This window comes from Sturnira hondurensis, unplaced genomic scaffold, assembly GCF_014824575.4.
Source record: "Sturnira hondurensis isolate 20B ecotype Veracruz unplaced genomic scaffold, ASM1482457v3 Scaffold0008640, whole genome shotgun sequence".
In the NCBI taxonomy this organism is placed as follows: Eukaryota; Metazoa; Chordata; class Mammalia; order Chiroptera; family Phyllostomidae; genus Sturnira; species Sturnira hondurensis.
In genome coordinates, this window is record NW_028081271.1 from 22,781,090 (window position 1) to 22,802,444 (window position 21,355).

The 21,355-nt window shown below is 41.5% G+C and overlaps 2 protein-coding genes across 6 annotated transcripts in view; one reads left to right on the forward strand and one right to left on the reverse strand.

Moving 5' to 3' along the window:
• The window catches only part of SLC20A2 (solute carrier family 20 member 2), a 100,042-nt gene extending 95,310 nt beyond the window's left edge, over nt 1-4,732 (reverse strand). For 2 of the 4 annotated variants that reach the window (XM_037055479.1, XM_037055474.1), the window contains exon 1: nt 4,155-4,238. The gene's annotated coding sequence lies outside the window, so the exon portion shown is untranslated. The other 2 variants (XM_037055475.1, XM_037055476.1) reach the window with 2 other exon arrangements.
• SMIM19 (small integral membrane protein 19) lies at nt 4,237-17,440 on the forward strand. Of its 2 annotated transcripts, none has more exons than XM_037055480.1 (4): nt 4,237-4,319; nt 8,255-8,392; nt 9,875-9,999; nt 16,930-17,440. In XM_037055480.1, exons 2-4 carry the CDS (start codon nt 8,259-8,261, stop codon nt 16,992-16,994), a joined length of 324 nt encoding a protein of 107 aa, XP_036911375.1. In that variant the 5' UTR covers nt 4,237-4,319; nt 8,255-8,258; the 3' UTR covers nt 16,995-17,440. The 2 variants fall into 2 exon arrangements, with proteins under 2 accessions (XP_036911375.1, XP_036911376.1); XM_037055481.1 differs by lacking the exon at nt 4,237-4,319 and adding an exon at nt 5,774-5,889.
• The last annotated feature ends 3,915 nt before the right edge of the window (nt 17,441-21,355 follow it).

A 21,355-nucleotide genomic window follows, 5' to 3' on the forward strand; every position in this document is an offset into this window, starting at 1 on the left:
GCTGCTAACCAGGTCTCGGCCCATGCTTCACTCCAAGGCCCTTCTTCCTCTGACTCCCGGGCTGTGGGTGGGGTGACGTTCGGATTCCCCCATCAGTGCAGTCATTTAGAATCAGTGACTCTGTTGACGCCCAGCACCCCCAAAACAACACGGTCGGCTCCCGATAAAGGGATACGAAACTGGGATTTCAGAGAGCACCATGTTCCTTCATCTCGCCGGACTCCGTGTGGAGGCCGCTGTCCAATTCCACACAGCTTCAAAATGACTTCTCTCCAGGCTTGTTACCAAATCAACAGCATAATTCTATGGGGGCTTTTCCCACCAAAGAAATACTAGTTGGTTTGAAGAGGCCTCCTGGCCCCAAGACAAGCTGAAAAAGTGGATTGAGATTTCAGATAACAAAGCAAATGGACAGAAGTACACAGGAAACCGTTAATAACACACATTCTGGTAAATTACTACTGCTAGCAGCTTAATTCTAGTGTTTTAAAAAGAAAAATAGCAAGATATCAAGTGTCATTCAGTATTATTTTATTTCGCATTAGTTTTTGGAGACTACGTTAAACAGTCACTGGCCTCCATCCTGGTAAATTACCGTTTTAGAATTCCATACCTAAAAAAAGTTATATATAGTCCTTACTCAGCTTTGCGATTCAAAATTCAGTTTCTCATTTCAATGTCCCCTTAACCACTTCACTATCAACCTCAGCTCACTGAAAAATGCAGCATTATTTCTCCAGTTCAGAGTCACTGCAATCTTTTACGCCACTTTGAAATTTCAAAGACAGTACCTTTTACAGCTGAGAAAGTAATGTCAACTTTTAGATCTCTCTTCTGTGTCTGATAAAGTAAAATTTCCCAGGGGAACCCACTGACTCAGGAGCCAAACTGGGTTCATATTCAGTGTCTCCCCGGTCATTATTTGTGTTGTGATTTTTGGCAAGTACCTTCATTACCTTGCTGTGCCTCAGTTTCCTCATTTGAAAAATGAGATTATAATTGTACCTATTTCAAAGAATTGTTGAGAGTCAAATTAACATGGAAAGGCACCTAGAACAGTGTCTGGCCCATTTTAAGTCCTAAATGTTAGCTATTATTATAACTTTTTTTATTTAGCTCTGAATTCTCAGTTTCACATGTGTACACGACGTTTGTCCAACTAAAATAAACAGCTAACATTCAAAAGGCTCATCATGGGCAACAGACGCTACGGAGAGGGTAAGAATGGAGGGCCCTGCCCCTAACGGTAAGTGGGACCTTTACTAGTGGAAAGAAGAGAGAAGATTCCAACATATTTTCATTCATTTCACAAATATTACTTAGCACCTTCCATATGCTAGGCTCTAGGAATATGGCAATGAACAACAGAGAGAAGGTCCCTGAACTCTGGAAGCTTAAAAGGCACTCCATGTGAGAGCCAAGTTTTGAAGTAAGGAATGAGAAGGACTTGTCTTCCAATCCAATGAAACACAACACTGCTTAAATACCTTACAAGCAGGAGCGAATGCTGGCATGACGGGTCACTCTGGCTTTCTAACAATGACATACAGAAATGGCTGCAATGAAAAATTCAGTACCTTCCCATGTACTGCACCCAAAATGTTCCACTGCTTATAAAGTACATTAAAGGGGTATTCACCATATTTCTGGATACAAGTAACATACAGGAGATTTACAAACACCTACAGTCAATCCTATTTGAACAGTTTCCATAATATAAGCTGTGAAGGCCTGGCTCCTAAATTGTGTCCAAATGTAACCTATTAATGCTTTGCTCTATACCTTTGTGCTTTTTCTCCATGCCCCTCCCCTCCTTTTACTTCACCTCCAAGTGGCTGCCTACAAACACCAAGTGTCTACCAGGAAAGTGCCTGCAGACGAATGTGGTGGCAAGAATCAGTTAGCCATGATGGGTACAAGTATTAACTCCAAAAGAACACACATACAGCTTCGTCTTCTTGCACCCTCCCACTGATGACAACTTTCCACTCACCCCCTCCCCAGAGAGAATGCCTTTGGGTGAAGGAACCCACTTATAAATACTGAATGGCAAAGCATTCTCAATTTTTTTCCTCACCAATGCCAATGATGGACCACTAGAATCACAAGATAAAAGTCCAATGGGCTCTAGTCACAAATAAGACACATTTTCAAGTACTTCCCTCATCCTTTTAAACTACTTCTACTCTCAGGAGAAGCAAACTGTTGGATCCCACCATCATTCTCATCATTGTTTTGCCTGTATAAATCATTAAATTACATCTGTAGAAACACAGTCAAAAAAAACTTCTTGCTTAAGGAAGTCAAAACTGCTTAATTAAATCCAACCAAACACTTAACTTCTCAATGCACAGAGTACTGGACTTGACACTGAATATGTTTAAGATATTTACAGGCGAACCGAAATATTCAGTAGACCCCCTGCATGCAGATAACATTCTTAGTACTCATAGCCATGAATGTCAGCCTTAATCAACAAAGTAATAACCAGCCCATTGTTTTTTATGTCCTTGATTTGGTATTTGGTATTTGGTATTGGCCTCTCCCTGTTTTGTTGTCATTTGTTAACCCTTAATTAGGAATGTCACTTAGAAACTGGATATGGAGAGAAGCCTTTCAGAAGGGGCCATTAAGGCTTTCCCAACATTTACCTTTTCCCAATGTCCAAGCATCACCTGTTCAGTGGGTGACAATGATATATAATGGGAATTTGGAAACTACCGAATACTCAAATAAAAGGACTAACTGCAGTTCTATGCAATTTTAAAGCCATCTTCCAGTTTGAAAAACACATTAATTTACTCTTTAAGTCATTATATATTGCCAACACCCTTGATTTACAAAAGCAGAAACAGAGCAGTAATCAATGTACATATTCCACACTTGGACACATTCGAATCAAACTCATGTATTCAAATATTTTTGACCAACCTATGCTTATGCAAAAAGTTATCCTGAAAGATTAAATATGATAAAGCATGTAGACCATTTGGCACACGTCTGGTGAACAATCAGTAGTCAACACTGCCCACTGTCACTTGTACAATTTCCCAACTTTATAGTCACAATGAATGGTTGTAAAATAAAATATAATTATGTATATAATACACACAAGCTAACATGCATTAATACTATATAAATAAAGCCAGTATGTTAGTGTACCAACTAATGCGCTTCATCAGTTTAATTGTAACAAAATGATTCACAAAGCAGAGAAAACTTCCTAACAGGTAGTGTTAAATATTAGCTCCTATCTCTGCTTATTAATTAAGAATAAAACCTCTACACGGTCTAGCATGAATTATAATTAGCGGTCAGCTGATGCTAGAGAACTAGCTCAAAAGGAACAGTTAAGACCTCAAGCACGTGGACAAATGGACACTTATTTGCAGGGCTGCACCACAACCAATGAAATCTGTAACTTCAATACTAATACTGGAATCCTACATAAATTCATTACCTGTCTCATGCTAGAAAATATAACATTTTCACGTCCCTGCATAAATTTTTTAAATACTCAAGTCACTTAAACTTTTAATATTACAGCATTCAGTTTTTTGGAGCACTTCGACAGTCTCAGCCACGCACTGTTTATTATCATAGGGAAAACGAAGGCGGTTTGAAGAGCATAGGCTTTCTTAAATAAATATTAAGGCAAACATTAAAACTAACCCTACGCCCTCATTACGAAAAATGTGAATCTCGATTCGCAGGACAATGCACATTCCCCCTCCCACGCCTAGAATCCTGCCCAGGGCACGACGAAACGGGGCGGGAAGAGGCACGGTACTCCCGGGCAATGACCTGTCCCCGCTACTTCCAGCCGGGTTTTAGCACACCACGACTAGATCCACGTGGACTTCCAGGCAGGGCGGCTTGACCCACCGCCACTAAGTCCCAGCGGGACCCCACGGACCCGATCCGCCCTCCCGCGGGGGGCGACGGTCTAGTGGCCAGACACTAGTGGAGGACAGTGCGCACAGTCCTAGCGGGGGTCGGCTCGGGGACCGGGGGCGGGGCCCGGCGGTGACGCGCCGCGGGGGAGGGGAAGGGAGCCCGGCTCCACTCACGCTCGGGGGCGGCACCGGGCCGTCGCTGCGTCTCTCCCGTTCAAAAATTGAAAGGGGGGCTGAGGGGGGCGGGGAAGGAAAGACCTGATTCCTTGTTTTATCCGGAAACCGACGGGCCGGCAGGAAATGACGAAGGCTGAGGTCGTCCAGGTCCGTGCGGTAACCGGTTCCTTCGAGTCCGGGCCCAACTCCGGGGGACGGGCCCCGAGAGGAGCAGCCTGATCGCCTGCCGCCTCCGGAGCGAGCAGTGTGAGTGGACCCGCGTCCTCGCGCCTCCCGGGCCCGATCTCGCGTCACCGGCCCCGCCCTCCGCCCACGCGCTGCCCCGCCCCTGACTCCGTGGGGAGGGAGCGGAGGGGACAGGAGTAGAGAGGGAGGGTAGTGGAGGTCGCTGCCTACCCCACGCCCCCATTCGTGGGCTCGGAGGCTCCTACCTGCTTCGCCTTTGCTCGGAACCTCTCGGGGTCTTTGGAAATAGTGAGGCTCAGAGTTCCACAAACGCAGACAAAGGAGTTGAAGTAGCCTCATCTGCAACGCAAATACAGGGCAGGCGCGTAGGGCCCTACGGTTGGGGTTTAGCTGGAGTATTTAAAGGTTGAATCACATGCAGCCCGCGGGCGGCGGAAACGCAAAAGATCTGGTAGCTCTTGGAGGCTCCAGCCTGTGGCCACTTCCTGAGAAAGGATTATTCTTTGTACCTGCTCAACCCGATTTGTTTTTCCGGGAGGAGCAGGTCTCACAAGATTGGGGTCAGGGCCGGAAGTGTTAAGGTTTGGGAGTCAAGATGCAAGTGACAACCCTAGCCCTCCACTCCCTAGATTGTATGACTGGGCAAGTCGTATTATTGTAACCACCACCACCATCCCATTTGCTTCTTTACAATGGAGTGCCTCCTAGCAGGGTGGTTGTGACGTTTAAAGGAATATATGAACTTCCAGCACGTAAACCCTCAAATGTTAATTGCTGGCCTCTCGGTTCCTTCCTCCTGAAGATCTATTAGCTTGTAACCTTCTGCATCAGAAACCCAAACCTTCAGTATTTCAGAGACTGAGAGAAAGAAAAATCACATTTATGCAGCGGATTGTGTTATAAGGAACTCTTGGAACTATATGTCATTCTAACCTGAATTTTATGTATCAAAATAAAAGTACTAAGAGACAAATATGACGATACTCAAGACATGATGACAAGTGATACTCTGTTTTAGAACCACCTAGACGTGGTACCAGGAACACAAAATAAGGAAACTAATTTCCTTTTTTTTTTTAAAGATTTTATTTATTTATTTACCTTTAGAGGGGAAGGGGAGAGGGAGAGAAACATCAATGTATGGTTGCCTTTTGTGCGTCCCCTGCTGGGAGTTGGCCTGCAGGGAACCGGCCTGCAACCCAGGCATGTGCCCTGACTGGGAATGGAACCGCGATCCTCTGGTTCGCAGGCCTGTGCTCAATCCACTGAGCTACACCAGCCAGGGTAGGAAACTAATTTTCAATCTAACAGTTTATCAAACTAAAACCGAACCTGAATTGTCGTATTTCGACAACTTTGTCTCTGGATACAAATGTTTCCCTAGGATTTTATTCAGCTGATCCTAGCATCTCCCTACTGAAATCATTCAAACATTACCGTACAGGAAAAATATGTGAAACAAAGTTTAATTTTCTCAAATCACGAACTTGAGAAATCAATGAATCATGATCCCAGCACATGTGATCTTGCTGAAACATTAACTTGCCAGGAATGAACCAATGTAACACCCTTTGGGCATTTTGCTTTAGAATGAAGAAGGCTGCGGTGGTATGCAGTAACTACTCAGCAGGTGCGTGTGTGCGCTTGGTTAGACTGGAGCATGCTGGGAGGGGATGGTCATAGTTCAGGCCACATGTGAACTATGGGTCTGTACTATGACTTGGGACAAAACCATTCTTTATTCCTGGCAGTCTTACAGAGTCATGCCATTGGTCATCATGGAGGACTGGACAGGAAAGGTCTGCCCTCAGTGCAGATCTTTCACAATGACACTACTAAAAATAGCCCCAGTGCAGTTCCCTGGAACTGTGGAACAGTGGTGTCATTGCATACCAATGATGTTGTCTAGTATATGTTATATAATCCACGTTAAAATTTTACCATCTGGTTCAGCAGTAATTCGAAAGCCTTTGTAACTACAGACTGGCATTTTTTGTAAGCTCTCTAGAAATACACCTTTCACTGAGTGGCACATGAACAGAATTTTGTGAAAACCTGAAGCCAGTAATTAACCTGGCTCAGATCCAGTCAGGCATTAGAAAACAGGGAAGGAAACAGTGTTATAATTTGTCTGATACTTGCTAGTGGCCATTACTCTATATTTCCTGTTTCTTCCCTGATTTGTTTATAACTCCCAATCCTGAAACCTACACCCTTGATGCATAATTGTTCCAGGCCTTCTTGATCATCTCAAATCAGATATCTAAAGTCACTTCTTTTTGCCAGACACAGTCATTGTTATTTTACAGTTTGGCACCAACAAAATTCTATATTCCATAAACCATAATTTTTAGTCTCTGGTCTTCCAGAAGTTCTGTCTCTAAAGTAGATTGATCATTTACTATCAATCATGATATTATATTCAGAGAAACTCTGGAGCTTAGTTTTAAGGAATGTGACTTGAAACTGTCTATGCCAACCCCCTCTGTGTCTCTCGCCCTCTTAAAAAAAAGAAAATTCACAGCCAGACTTTCATATGTAGGAATTTGGCATTTGTATCTATAAACTACTATATATAACTTAAAGTAAGTTCTGTTTTTATTATTCCCTGGCTAATTTTTACAAGACATTTTATATTCATCAGACACCAATACATGCTTTAGAGAAATTAATCTTGCCCTTGATGTTGACAGTTTAAGTTAAATGGCCATGCATGATACTCACTTTATTGTAAACGAGTACATTATGCCCCCAAATGTCTGACGAAGACTTCAGATGTTAGCAAGGGACAAATATGCCACCTGGCTTAGGAGCAGACCTCTGGGGAAAGTTCATTTTATGCGGAGGCACACTATGAGAAAGAAAACAGACTCTGCCCTTAACCCACTGACTAACCTACTAAGCCAAATCCACATTAAAGAATATTTTGCAGGATAGATCACAAGATATTTTAGTGGGTGAATGTCTGTGATGCCTTCGTTATAGAATATCTAGGACAAAATGCAGAACAGTTTCTTGGACATTTTAGATACTCTTTTTCTTGATATTAGAAAATGGCTGTGTTGTCCTTTAAAAAACTACAATACAGTTATCACCTATTATTTGTTCTCCTTTTAACACTTCTGGATTTCTTTTACATGTTAGGTCATTTTACTTAGACTTTACTTACCTTTTATGTCTACACAAAGGAAGAACTTTCTCTTAAGGGAAAGATTCAATTTCCTTCCCAAACACAAATAAGAAACCATTACTCTTTTCTTGCTAATTAATACAGTTGGTATTACTGCTCTTATTTTCTGTGGGAATGTCCAAAGAATGTATTTCCTTGAATAGAAGTCACAGCTGTGTCAATAGCAAAAAGTAAATTTTTATCCCATAGTTTCTTTCAACCACATTTGGCTGCAAGCCAAGACTAGATAAAGCTTCCAGCATTTCCGGTTGCGTCAGAAGGCATGTGAAGAGCCTTGTCATGGAGGTCACACCTTTCCTAGGCTGCTGTCAAATGCAGCACCTGTCCGAGCATTCCAGCCAATGGTTTGGGTCTGTGTTTCAAAGTATTCAATTGATCTCATCCATGTGATGGTTATTGTTTGGAAACTCTGCAGTGACATTTCAACCTATACCCCTTTATTAATATGACTAATAAATCCCAAGTTTTAACCTTTGTGTAGAAGCTATAATGTTTCCAAGTTGAAAATAAGGAAAAATGTTCCATTCCTTAGTTATCTAGACCAGGGGTTAGCCGATTTTTCTTAAAGGATCAGATTGTAACTATTTTAGGCTTTGAGAGCCGTGAGGCAGCAATCAAGGATATTATGTAGGTAATTATAACCATTTGAAACGGACCTACGTAGAAATGTAAAACCATTCTCGGCTCCCAGGCCGTGCAGCAGCAGGCGGCTGCCTGGGGTTGGCCAGCCGAATGTTTGCCAGCCCTCTCCACTCACACCATCGCTCACTAGCAGAAACCCTGTTCTTCCTTTTCTCTCTTACAGCCACATGCCTGGGGATGACGGAGTGATGGGTGACGATGGCTCTATCGATTACAGCGTTCATGAGGCCTGGAACGAAGCCACCAACGTTTACTTGGTAGTGATCCTCGTGAGCTTTGGTCTCTTCATGTACGCCAAGAGGTAAATCTTTCAGGACCTCAGGGGAGATAAGGAATTGGGCATTTGAAAGCCTGGCAGGATGGTTCATTTGTTTGTTATATTTGAATTCAATGCTCAAAAATAATGTCATCAGCATTTTTGTTCTCGCTGTGAAAGCACTGACTACTCGGGCCGTTGGGCTCTAGACACTGAAGGTTGGCTTGGAACAACGCTGCTTTACGAGGTAGAGACTTAAGTGCAGCTCCTGGCACCCGGACCGGCTGCCCTAGACTCCCATTCTGTCATTTCTCATCCAGCTCAGTTGTGTCATCCAGCCGTGTTCACTGTCACCCTTGGAGGAGCACATTTTGGAGGGAGGGGGGCCCTGTCCGTGAAATGCAGACACAGTAACTCCTATGTGTTGAGCAATTCTCTTTGTACATTTTAAGCTTTCCCTTCTGTTTCTTCTGCAAGACTATATTAAAGCACTTCTTGAACAATATTGGTATCATCTGATTACTTGTCTGTGCATTCCACAAAAACTTCAGTCCCTTGTGAACAAGGACCTTTAACCTTTGTGTCCCTGGTGTGCCACATAGTGTAAATGCTCGATAAACATTTCCTACTTTAATTCTGGGCGCTATAGCATAACTTAACTGTTCTTGTCTGCTCTCTCTCTGGCTCCTTTCCTTTCAACAGTTTTTTCTCTCCTTTTAAACAGTTTTTTTTTAAAAAGAGGGAGGTGCTTTGAAGAGAGAAAGCAGTATTAGTTGAACTGAGTTGCTTCTGCTTATGGCCACATGCTTCATGGTGTCCTCTACCAAAGTTAAAAAGTTATCAGTTCAAAATAATTAGTAATCCAGAAATTATTGACGTTTGGTTTGGGGAACAGTTCAGAGCCTGTCCTTGCTCTCAGACACACAGGCTCACCGTTCTTGGCTGCCTGAGCCCCTGGAGGGGCTTTCCTCTAACTATAGCTGCTATCTCCTCCCCACCCCACTGTTTTAAAAGCAAGGGCACACTGTTACCCATTCTAAATAGATGGCCCCACTAAGGCCCATGCTATTCTATTTAAGAAATATGCTTATTCATTATTTTCCACAATTAAGGTCTACTCACATTATGTGCATAGTCAAACCCAGAAAGTTAGCTTTATTTGGAGGACAAGCGAGGGAGGGTCCTCCAATCAGATGTTTTCTTCTGGATGCATTTTTTCCCTACAATATTTGGCTTTTTCAGGGGCAGGGAGTGGAGACGCAGTGGAGGTGCATAGCTGTTGTAGGAAGTGGATGTGGTCAGCTACTTTCTTTTCTTTCTTACAGCCCTGTGGCTGTACATGTAAAGCTTCATACTTGTTAGTGAAAGAAAGAATACTTGAGCCAAGGAGCATGCCCAGAGACAAAACAAAACATGAATCCTTGCCATTTAAATCCTTCAATGTAGTTTCTGACTGTAAGAGTCATGAGAATGGGATACTCCTATAGATGTTAATACAAATCTCTCTTCACTGGTTTTGTGTTTTAGGAATAAAAGAAAAATCATGAGGATATTCAGTGTGCCACCTACAGCAGAAACTTTATCAGAGCCCAAGTTTTATGACACCATAAGCAAAATTCGGTTAAGACAGCAACTGGAAATGTATTCCATTTGTGAGTATATTGTATGCTTACCTCTATACCTAAACATGTTTAAAATAGATTTTTTGGAATTGAATCCAGTTAGCAAAGGGTTTTCAGAAATAGTTGATAATGAAAAATGAGTGCCTTTTTCAGATGCTCAACACAGTATCAGTGAAGGCAGATTTGCATGAAGTTAGTGCTTCAGGACACTGGATGTGCGCAGGCCCCTTCCAAAACCCTGAGAAGAATCCCAGTAACGGATGCCTGTGTTCGTACTTTTGTAAATTTTGCAAAATTTGCTATTTTAACAATTGGTTAAGATTGCTATCTCGTCCTACTCTAATTTTCCCCTCCTTTGTACTTCCCCTGGTGTGGAATGGCATTGAAGTGGCCGGGAGCATTTTGGGGATCTAAGAGAAAGTTGAGTTGGAACTACTTTTAGCTGGGGCATGAAGTTTGTATTTATGGAGTTTGCAGTCCCTTCTGCTGTAATTAAATTACTTCAAGCCAAAGCGGTGTAGGGATGGCTTTCAGGAAATGGCACATGACATTAGTATGCATGCACAAGGCCAGAGGTCCTCTCCCAACAGTAATGTGCTCTGTAGCACTGAACACGGTGAGCATATAGCTAGTGGAGGAGAAACAAAGTTTAAAATGCATGGTGTCAGAATGAATTGTGAGCCACAGCCATTTGTGCAACCATTAAAAAAAATTAGGATGTTGTTTCTGTGGTGTACAATTAAGCTGAGAAAAGCAAAGTATAATAGTATATGTACTGTAATGACACTCTGTTAAAATCAAAAGACCAAAACATCCCTTGTATTATCTATGTATAATATAAGCGTTCTGTATAATTATGCAAGCAAGGAGGAAGGGTTGAAAAGGTATTCATTGGATTATTAAAATTATTACCTGGATAGGGATAGTGTGGGATTTAAAGAAAAAAGACTGGACATTTTTTAGGAGAAGTATATCCACAATAAAAACTTAAATGTGTGGAGACTTCCAGGCAAGATGGAGGTGTAGGTAGACACACTGCGCCTCCTCACACAACCTAAAGAAGGACAACAAATTAAAAAAAAAAAACAGAACTGACAGAAAAATCAAACTGTATGGAAGTCTGACAACCAAGGAGTTCAAGAAGACACATTCATCCAGACTGGTAGGAGGGATGGAGAGGGCTCACGGCAAGGCAGCGGCTGGAGGACTAGGGCAGGCAAGGTGGTGGCTGGCAGACCTGGAGAGACGGCAGATTGGGGATGGGGTGGGGGAATCAGCACCAGAAGGGCCCAATTTGATTATGGATAGTGGGGAAGTCACTGAAAACCAGCAGAGAGAAGAGCAAGCCACACTGTTCCCTGTCCACCCCTCCCCGACATACAGCATCACAACGCAGCAATGGGGGTTACTCTGCCCTGGTGAACACCTAAAGCTCCACACCTTACTACATAAGAGGCACACTGAGACCAGGGGGGGAAAAAACAGCCCAAATGAAAAAACAGATCAAAGCTCCAGAAAAAAAGCAACTAAGCAATGAAAAGATAGCCAACCTACCAGATGCACAGTTCAAAACACTGGTAATCAGGATGCTCACAGAATTGGTTGAATATGGTTGCAAATTAGATGAAGAAATAAAGGCTATGCTGAGTGACATAAAGGAAAATGTAAAGGAAACCAACAGTGACAAGAAGGAAACCAGGACTCACATCAACCATTTGGAGCAGAAGGAAGAAAGAATTCAGCCAGAACAGAATGAAGAAACAAGAATTCAAAAAAAAATGAGGAGAGGCTTAAGAACCTCTTGGACAACTTAAATGTTCCAACATCTGAATCATAAGGGTGCCAGAAGGAGAAGAGGAAGAGCAAGAAATTGAAAACTTATTTGAAAACAATGAAGCAGAACTTCCCAATCTGGCAAAGGAAAAAGACTTCCAGGAAGTCCAGGAAGCTCAGAGTCCCAAAGAAGTTGGATCCAAGGAGGAACACACCAAGGCGCATATTAATTACATTAGCCAAGATGAAAATGATGGAGGGAATCCTAGAAGCAGCAAGAGATAAGGAGACAATAACCTACAAAGGAGTTTCCATCAGACTGTCAGCTGATTTCTCAAAAGAGACCTTACAGGCAAGAAGGGGCTAGAAAGAAGTATCCCAAGTCATGAAATCCAAAGACCTACATCCAAGATTGCTCTATCCAGCAAAGCTTTCATTTAGAATGGAAGGGCAGATAAAGTGCTTCCCAGATAAGGTCAAGTTAAAGGAGTTCATCATCACCAAGCCCTTATTATATGAAATGTTAAAGGGACTTATCTAAGAAAAGGAAGATAAAAAAATATGAACAGTAAAATGACAACAAACTCACAGTTACTAACAACTGAACCTAGAAAAAGCAAAAACAAAAATTAAGCAAACAACTAAAATGGGAACAATCACAGAAATGGAGATCACATGGAGGGTTTTCAGAAGGGCAATGGGAGGAGGAGGGAGGGGGAAAAGGTACAGAGAGTAAGTAGCATAAATGGTAGGTGGAAAATAGGGGGAGGTTAAGAATAGTATAGGAAATGTAGAAGCCAAAGAACTTACATGTATGACCCATGGACATGAACTAAAGGGGAGGAATGCGGGTGGGAGGGGGTGTGCAGGGCAAAGGGGAATAAATAGGGGGAAATGAGACAACTGTAATAGCATAATCAATAAAATATATTTTAAAAACCTTAAATGTGTGTATGTATATGTGCATAGAGAGAAGCAAGGAAAGAAATTTTAGGTAAAAAGTAGGAAAAAAATAGTGGGTTGGCCAAAAAGTTCTTTTGGTTTATTCCATGAGTCTAGTAGCACTTAGTTCATTTGAAACAATTTTGTTACATTGTATTGTGACAGCTGTCATATCAGCATGCATCTTTTTAAAAAAGCTTATCAAAATTGGAGAATTTTTGTGTAGTCAATTTAATACTGAACATGGAAGAAAATAACATTTTTGGCATACTTGCTTTATTATTTCAAGAAAGGTAAAAATGTAACTAAAATGCAAAAAAAAGATTTGTGCAATGTATGGAGAAGGTGCTGTGACTGATGAAATGTGTCCAAAGTTGTTTGTGAGGTTTCTCGCTGGAGGCTTCTCACTGGAGGACGCTCCGCAGTAAGGTAGACCCGTTGGAGTTGGTAGCAATCAAATCAAGACATTGAGGACAATCAACATTATACCGCACGGGAGTTAGCCGACGTAATATATCCAAATCAATAAAATTATTCATTAAAATGAAAAATGTGCCTTTTATTTTACAGAAAAAAAACATATAGACTTTTTGGCCAACAAGTAAAACCTCTAATTGTTTAGCATACATTTTATCCTAGGAACGGATGATTTCCCCTGGGGAAAGCAACTGGATAGGTAGCTATGAGACTGACTGAATGACACGCTTCCACTGTTTTTCTTTTGTTCCTTCTGCACTTTGTACCATATGCATGGGTTGCCAGTCCAAGCTAAGAAGTAAGATTAACATAGCATTATTCACAGCAGCCAAAGCGGAAACTGTCCAAGTGTCCTTGACGGATGGATGAATACACAAAACACGGTACATGAATACAGTAGAATATTATTCATCCTTTAAGGAGAAGAAAATTCTTACATATGCTACAATACAGATGAACCTTAAAGACATTCATAATTATTCTTACAATGAAGTAAAATAAGCCTAGCCAAGAGACACTATTTGTTTATGCTACTTAGGGTGACTGTATTACTGATCATATGACATATACAATTAGCTATAAACCCAACGTACAGTTTTTTCTTCTCTGATGGGAATGGAATAAAATAAAATTTATCAGAATTCCTGTCTTTGTAAGTTGTATCAGTTTTTTATTGCTGCTATAACAAATTACCACAAAGTCAGTGGCTTAAAACAACACAAATATATTATCTTTTTTGTAGGTTAAGAATCCTACAACAATCTCACTGGGATAAAGTATATGTGTTAGCAGATTTTTCTTTTTAATGTTTTATTTATTTTTTAGAGGAAGAAGGAGAGGGAGAGAAACAGATGTGGGAGGGAAACATCCCTTGGTTGCCTCTCTCACGCCCCCTACTGGGGTCCTGGTTAGCAACCCAGGTGTGTGTCCTGACAGGGAATTGAACCAGCTACCTTTTGGTTCACAGGCTGTTGCTCAGCCCACTGAGCCACACCGGCCGGTGTAGCTTTATCCTTCTGCCCTAGAAGAGAATATGTTGCTGGGCCATTTCTCTGGTTGTTTCTACTAGAGACAACCCACATTTCTTGCTTTGTGGCCCCATTCCTCCATCTTCAAAGCCAACAGCATCATATCTTTCTAATGATTCTTACATTTTTGTATCTTCCTCCTGACTAAACTCAGCAGGAAAGGGTCTCTGAGTTTGAGGGCCCATGTTATTAGGTGGGGCCGAGATAATCTAGGGTAGTCTGTCCCTCTCAAGGAATTTACCTTAATCACATCTTCAAAGTCCTCTTTGCTCTGCAAGGTAACATTCACAGATCATGGGGATTAGGATATGGGCCTCTTTGGAAGCCATTATTATAAACAGTGTATGTGTTGATCTGCACATTTACTGAACCCCTTCATGTTGGATCATTCACAGTGTTTGTGCCAACCTAGTCCCAACAAAATCTGCTGGGCAAGAGGAAATAGGAAACAAAATTATTTTTCTTAAAGAAGACCCCCAAAGTTGTGTAAGCTTAAGGCCACAAAAATCTGAATTCATACACATCTCCCCAGAAGTATAAACAAATAGCATAACTTGGCTAGGAACAATGAACGGACTGGGTTTTAAAGCTAAGCAGTGAATGGCATTCATAAAGAGTTTAGCCTGAGACTTCCACCAACATGGAGGCGTAGGTGGAAACATTGTGCCTTCTGCCACAACCAAGTTTGAATACAACAAAGGTTTGGTAAACAAAGACGAAGCCAAAGAACAGAAAAATTGAACTATACGGAAGTCCAACAAAAACGAACCCTCAACCTGGCCAATAAGAGGGGCGGAGCCAGCAGCGGAGCAGGGTCGAGCAGGAAAGATCCCCCGACCCAGGCGCCCGAGCAGGAAAGATCCCCCGACCCAGGCGCCCAGGCAGCCGGAGTAGCAGCGGGTGGCAGTGAGGACCCAGTGAGGGTGCGGGGCAGGCTGGCCGCGGTCACACGTTCGCACGCAGATAAACTGGCAAAGGAGTGAGCAGTGAGACGGACTGGGCCGGCCCCAGCAGGCAAACCCAGTAAGTGCGCAAAGCGGCGGGCTGACTGCAGTCGCACATTTGCGTGCAGTGGGATGGACGCGCGGTCCCGGCAGCAGGAGGTGACAGATCGGACCACCATTGCTTTCCTTTGACCCCGCCCCCACATACAGCGTCACAACCCAGAGACTGAGTCGCCCTGCCCTGGTGAATACCTAGGGCTCCACTCCTCATATGTAACAGGCACAAAGAGTCCAAAAGGCTCAAGAAGAACTCAAAGTCCCAGAGCTGATAACTGTAAGCGACTGAGAAATAGCGAACCTCTCAGGTACACAGTTCAAAACACTGGTGATCAGGATGCTCACAGAACTGGTTGATTATAGTCACAAATTAGAGGAACATATGAAGGCTAAACTAATTGAAATGAAGGGAAATGCACAGGAAGCCAATAGTGATGGAAAGGAAACTGGGATTCAAATCAAGGGAGTGGACCAGAAGGAAGAAAGAAACAACCAAACACAAAAGAAGGAAGAAACAATTCAAAAAAACGAGGAGAGGCTTAGGAACCTCCAGGATATCTTTAAATGTTCCAACATCCAAATTATAGGGGTACCAGAAGGGGGAAAGAAGCAGCCACGAGTGGAAAACGTATTTGAACAAATAATAAAGGAGAACTTCCCCAGTCTGGCAAAGGAAATAGACTTCCAGGAAATCCAGGAAGCTCAGAGTCCCAAAGAAGTTGGACCCAACAAGGAACACACCAAGGCACATCATCATCACCAAGCCCTTATTATATGAAATGTTAAAGGGACTTATCTAAGAAAAAAAGATGAAAAATATGAACAGTGAAAGGACAGCAAACTCACAGTTATTAACAACCACACCTAAAACAAAAGCAAACCAAGAGGACAGCTAGATCAGGAGTGGAACCATAGAAATGAAGAATACATGGAGGGTTAGCAACAGGGGAGTGGGAGGAGGGGAAGGGGGGAGAAGGTAAAGAAAATAGCATAGACAGTAGGTAGAAAATAGATAGGGGGAAGGGCAAGAATAGTAGGGGAAATATAGAATCTAAAGAACTTGAGACACGTGGTCATAAACTAAAGGGGGGAATGGTGGGGGAGGTGGAGGAGAATGAAGGGGGGAATAGAACAACTGTAATGGTATAATCAATAAAATATATTTTAAAAAAAGATTTTAGCCCTGTACGTCCTCTGGTTTTAGGTTAAGACCATTTTTCAACTATTTCTCAGAAGTACAAAGAGAACACAGAATTATATATTTGTTTTTCTTCTAGTTTATATTACAAAGTTCCATAATAGGTCTCTTAGGTTTATAAGTTTAAATATAGTCAAATTCCTTATGATGTGAACAAAAGCATTATTATTTATCTTAAGATGGAAATGCAGGGCAAAGAAAGAAGGAAATTATAAAATTCATTTAATAGCTTAATCTTTTTTCTATATTTTATTTTTTATTTTATTTCTTATTTATCCTATATTTTAAAGCTCTGAATAACCCTGACATACAAATAATAATAACAACAACACATAAAAATGGATATCAGCAGTGTTGAGAAACTGGAGGATCACAAAGCAGGGAGGAGAAATCCTTGCAGGGGACCTCTGTCTAATTCTAAGCTAATTCTTTCCTGAGATGCATGACTTGACTGTGATTTAATGATGTTAGCTAGTAATTATTTTGCTATTTTATTAATTTTACCTTTTTTCTTGTGTTTTTATTGTTTGACCTTGAACAGCGAGGAAGTATGACTATCAACAGCCACAGAGCCAGGCCGAGAGCGTGCAGCTCTCACTGGAGTGAATTTTCAGAAAATGAGCAACGCGAGTAATTGTTAAACAGTAGAGCAGGAGCAAATGCCTAATTCTGCTGAATCACACACAATTTTTAAAAATATTCTTTCTCCATAAAACCATTTTACTTGTGACTTTTCTCCAATTCGGGGGGTCTCTTTTGTTTTGCTTTTTAAAATTTCATCTCTGACTCATTTGTTACAGAAATAGAAAATGGTTCAAAAAGCCTGAAAACAGGAGGGTAAACTGTAACCAGAGATGGTGATTTAAAGACTTCTGGTCCAGTTTCTTCAGGACACAGTCAGGCAGGAATGAAACCCCATCTTTGAAAGTGAGAATCTGAACTTCATGCTACTTTGAGTTAAACATTTTTGCAAAATGAGAGAAATGAAAATCCAGTCATTTGTATAATTTCCCCTGATTGTATTCTGTGGTAAACGTGATGTGGATAACTGACCGATGTGTGTTCTCATTGCTGCCGTACCCCTTTTTACTTGAATTAGCTATTTGCTTATTCAGAACTTAGCATGGTGGACTGACTGCCTTTTGTATAACATGAAGCATGCCCATCTGGTGATTATGGAAGCTTACTGGAATTTTCCCCCCCTTGATTGTGTTCCTAGGTGTTTGCTTGCTTTTTTCTTTAATTCTACAGTTTCATTTTCCACCATAAGAGTCTCCTTTAGGCCACACTGGGGCCATGTTGCCAAGTAAACGGACAGTGCTGTGTTGGTGTTGGCGACTTGCTTTTAAAGGTCATGTGACTATCGATGTTTAATGTAACTGTCTGGTTTCTTCCATTTTTTTTTTAAGCATAATAAGCTTCCCTGAAGACTCTCATATCTTATACCATTTTGTACATTGAAATGTTTTACCTAATTGTTCATATTTATTTAAATTACAGCTGGTTGGAGATAGTGGCAGGGAAGTTTAACTGTCCATGTAACTGGCCAGGAATTGGAGTTTTTGAATTAAAGGTATTTTTTATCCTCTCCCAAGGATATGTTTATTGATTTTTGAGAGAAAGAGAGAGAGAAAAAACATCTATGTGAGAGAGAAACATTGATTGTTTGTCTCCTGTACATACCCCTGACTGGGGACTCAGCCTGAACCCTAGGTGAGTGTCCTGACCAGGGATTGAACATGCAACCTTTTGGTGCATGGGACAATGCTCCAACCAACTGAGCCACCCAGCCAGGGAATCAAAAGTATTCTTAATTCTAAGAGTTAATATTTCAGCATTATTTTCTTTTCTCCTTATAATTGTAAAGTGAAGTAATATAAATTTTAAATAAAAAGGTTTAGACCAAATAAAATCAGTCAGGGGAATTGTTGGGTTCTTTTAAAATTTAATTATAGCATTCAAAAATGTATATATTGTGCAAGGTGAATTATTGACCAAATGGACTGATTTTTTCTTAACTCACGAATGAATGCACCGCCTACACATGGATGAAAAACTATGTATAATTAAAAGGAATGTAAACCGTTATAATTATAGACTGGGGGTAGCAGAGCAGCAAGGAGATGGTCTTAAACGTTGCTTTGTTCTAGGAGACACACTGCATGTTTCCGTGGGCAGAGAGTGTAATCTAGCAGGAGCCGTTTACTCGCTTCGTTGTCACTGACATGTGGCACAATATGGAAAAATTACAAACCTGGCCACCTCAGAGGATTTGTGAAGACAGTGTGCACACGTAACTATAAATCACAATGGAGTTGACTAGTGGTTTTTGTCTGGTCTACTAGGTAGTGACGGGCATAACTAAAAACTGGTAGATTGTTTGGTGAACATCAAACCCTGGGAGTGAGATTGGATGAATTCCTCGTTTTTTCTCTAAAGCTAACTGATGGGAGTCACTCACCCCCACTGGCAGGAACAACAGCAAGTCGCTCTTTGAAGTTCCTTCTCCGCTTCAACAGCTGAGCTGGGAAAGGCACAGGAGCCTGCAGCCACACTTCAAAGCAACAGCAGCTGATCGTCCTGCCTCGGCCCCCACCCCACCCCACCCCAGTCAACCAAGGATTCAGTGGAACTATTTTCTTTGGAAGAAAAGTGGAATGACTAATAAACTGGTAAATCACACTGGTGTTCTCCTTTTCCTCATTTCTTCTTCTTTTGTTGTTGTTAATGCATAAGGTATTCAGCAGTAAGCACCGCTCAGCATCTAGGGGTGCACAGCTTGAGTGTGTTAAATAGTTGATGTTCAGCTGATGCCAGCCAGCTGCACTCAGGGAAGAGGTTGGCCGCTGAAGGACACAGATGTTTGCTCTTGACCTCACACTGCTTCAGGTGGGGTTATTGATATGATTCATCAGAAAATGAAACGCAGAGTTTATGGTAAAATCGGTGTCCTGTCAGAAGTATTTTTAGTATTGAGTAGAAGCAACAGATAAAATAGTGATAATGAAAATGATTTCAGATCATAAAGCCAAATATATCTTAGAAAATATAGTTAAAGAGAACGGAACCAACTAATTCATTCAACAAATAGTTATGAAATATTTATGCATGGATGGCCTGTGGACTTAAATTCTAATAACAGAATTCAGATGGGGTTAGGTGCTGGAAAACTAAATGGAAATAAGGGTACTTACTCTCCGACCTCTAACCTGTATGCAAAATAGTGAGACTAGAGATGGGCTCGGTCTTAATGTTTCCCACTTGACCCCCTGATAAAGTCAGGGCCAAACTTGCACAGAATTACAAAGCAAGAAAACCTCCCACCTACCTTGTTGTCGCCCTTCAGTCTCCTATAAGTCTGTGGGCCAGACAGGTCTAAAATGCGGATTTAAGGGTAAGGATGGGGACCAAGTGGAGAACTACGGCAGTAAACGACTAAGTTTACCCTGTAGCACACGGGGACTAGCAGCAGCAGTGACCTCTCACCCCAAAGTAAATGAGTGGCATGTAGCATTGGATTCCATACTGAGGTATTTTCTACTTAATTTTATTTAGATATAGCAAAAAACTAAAGTTTATGTAGATTAGTAACACTCCACATCCTAGGTAGGATGATGGGCTAAGTCACAGGGGAGGCCACTTACTGTCAAGTCCATTGGGGGGAGTTCAGCCCCAGATTTGATGCTGAACGAGCATTGCGTTGTTGACCTCTTTTCTTTTTGACATTGACTAGTTCCAGAGCTTCTTGAAAGCGTAGCACTATCCCAGGGATTTTATGTTAATATAGTTTGATGAATTTCAAACTACTGAAGAAAGTTGGGGATTTTTCACTGCTACCAAGTGTTGGCATTGTTAAACTTAACTGCAAATGGTTTGGGCCTCAAATCTGATTTATTTTTTTAAATACACTACACAAATGTAATGTATTTATGACAACAAGTAAATGTATTATTTTGAAATTTGCATTGGTTTGAATAAGTTATACCAAAAAAGATGCAGCCAATAAGGAGAAATCAGAAAATGAAGTGAATGTATGAAATTTAAAAATCTAGGACCATTCAAATTGACCATATCTAATATAAATCTTATATCTAAATGTTTTCTCTCACCTAGTATTAGTATAGTAACTAGACTAAAGTAAATGCTTGGTAAGTATTTGTTGAATTAATTAATTGTAATAATTTATAGAACCCATATTTTTTAAAGATTTTATTTATTTATTGGAGAAGGAAAGGAGGAAGAGAGGGAGAGAAACATCAATGTGTACTTGCCTCTCATGCACCCCCTACGGGGGACCTGGGCTGCAACCCAGGCATGTGCCATGACTGGGGATCGAACTGGCAACCCTTTGGTTCATAGCCTGCACTCAATCCACTGAGCTACACCAGTCAGGGCCATGTTTTATTTTTATGTTTTTGAAAAAACTTTATAGGTTCTGCTTCTGTTAATAGCAGAGTAATCATATCAGACTAACAGAGAATTATGAGTTCAGAACAAAACATAAAAAACAACTATTTGACAGTAACCACAAGCAGACAAACCAGAAGGCTGACCCTTGAAAGATGGGACTGCACCGGTTGAGATTTGTGTTTATGTGGTTCTCCATCTGAAAGTCATTTCCAAGTCCACCAGGTGAGAGTAGCTAGAGCTCGGGTGGGAAGCTATAGGGGAATTGGTTTGAGAAGAAGAAGGAGCTCAGGGATTCCAGGGAGGCTGGAAAGTGAGAAGGAACCTCACAGGAGTGAGCCTCTGGAGGGAGAACCCCCAAATCTGCATAGAAATTCAAACAAGTCCTTGGCTCACCCCTGAGCTGTGGACCTACAGAGACTCTTCAGAGCCTGGCGGGAAACGGACAGCTAAGAAGCTGAAAGGACTAGGCAGAGTTTTCAGCTGCTGCTGCCATAGGAGATGCAGTTTGAGTCCTGCCCAAAATAATGCTTTTCAGAGAGAGAAAGAATCTAGAATCT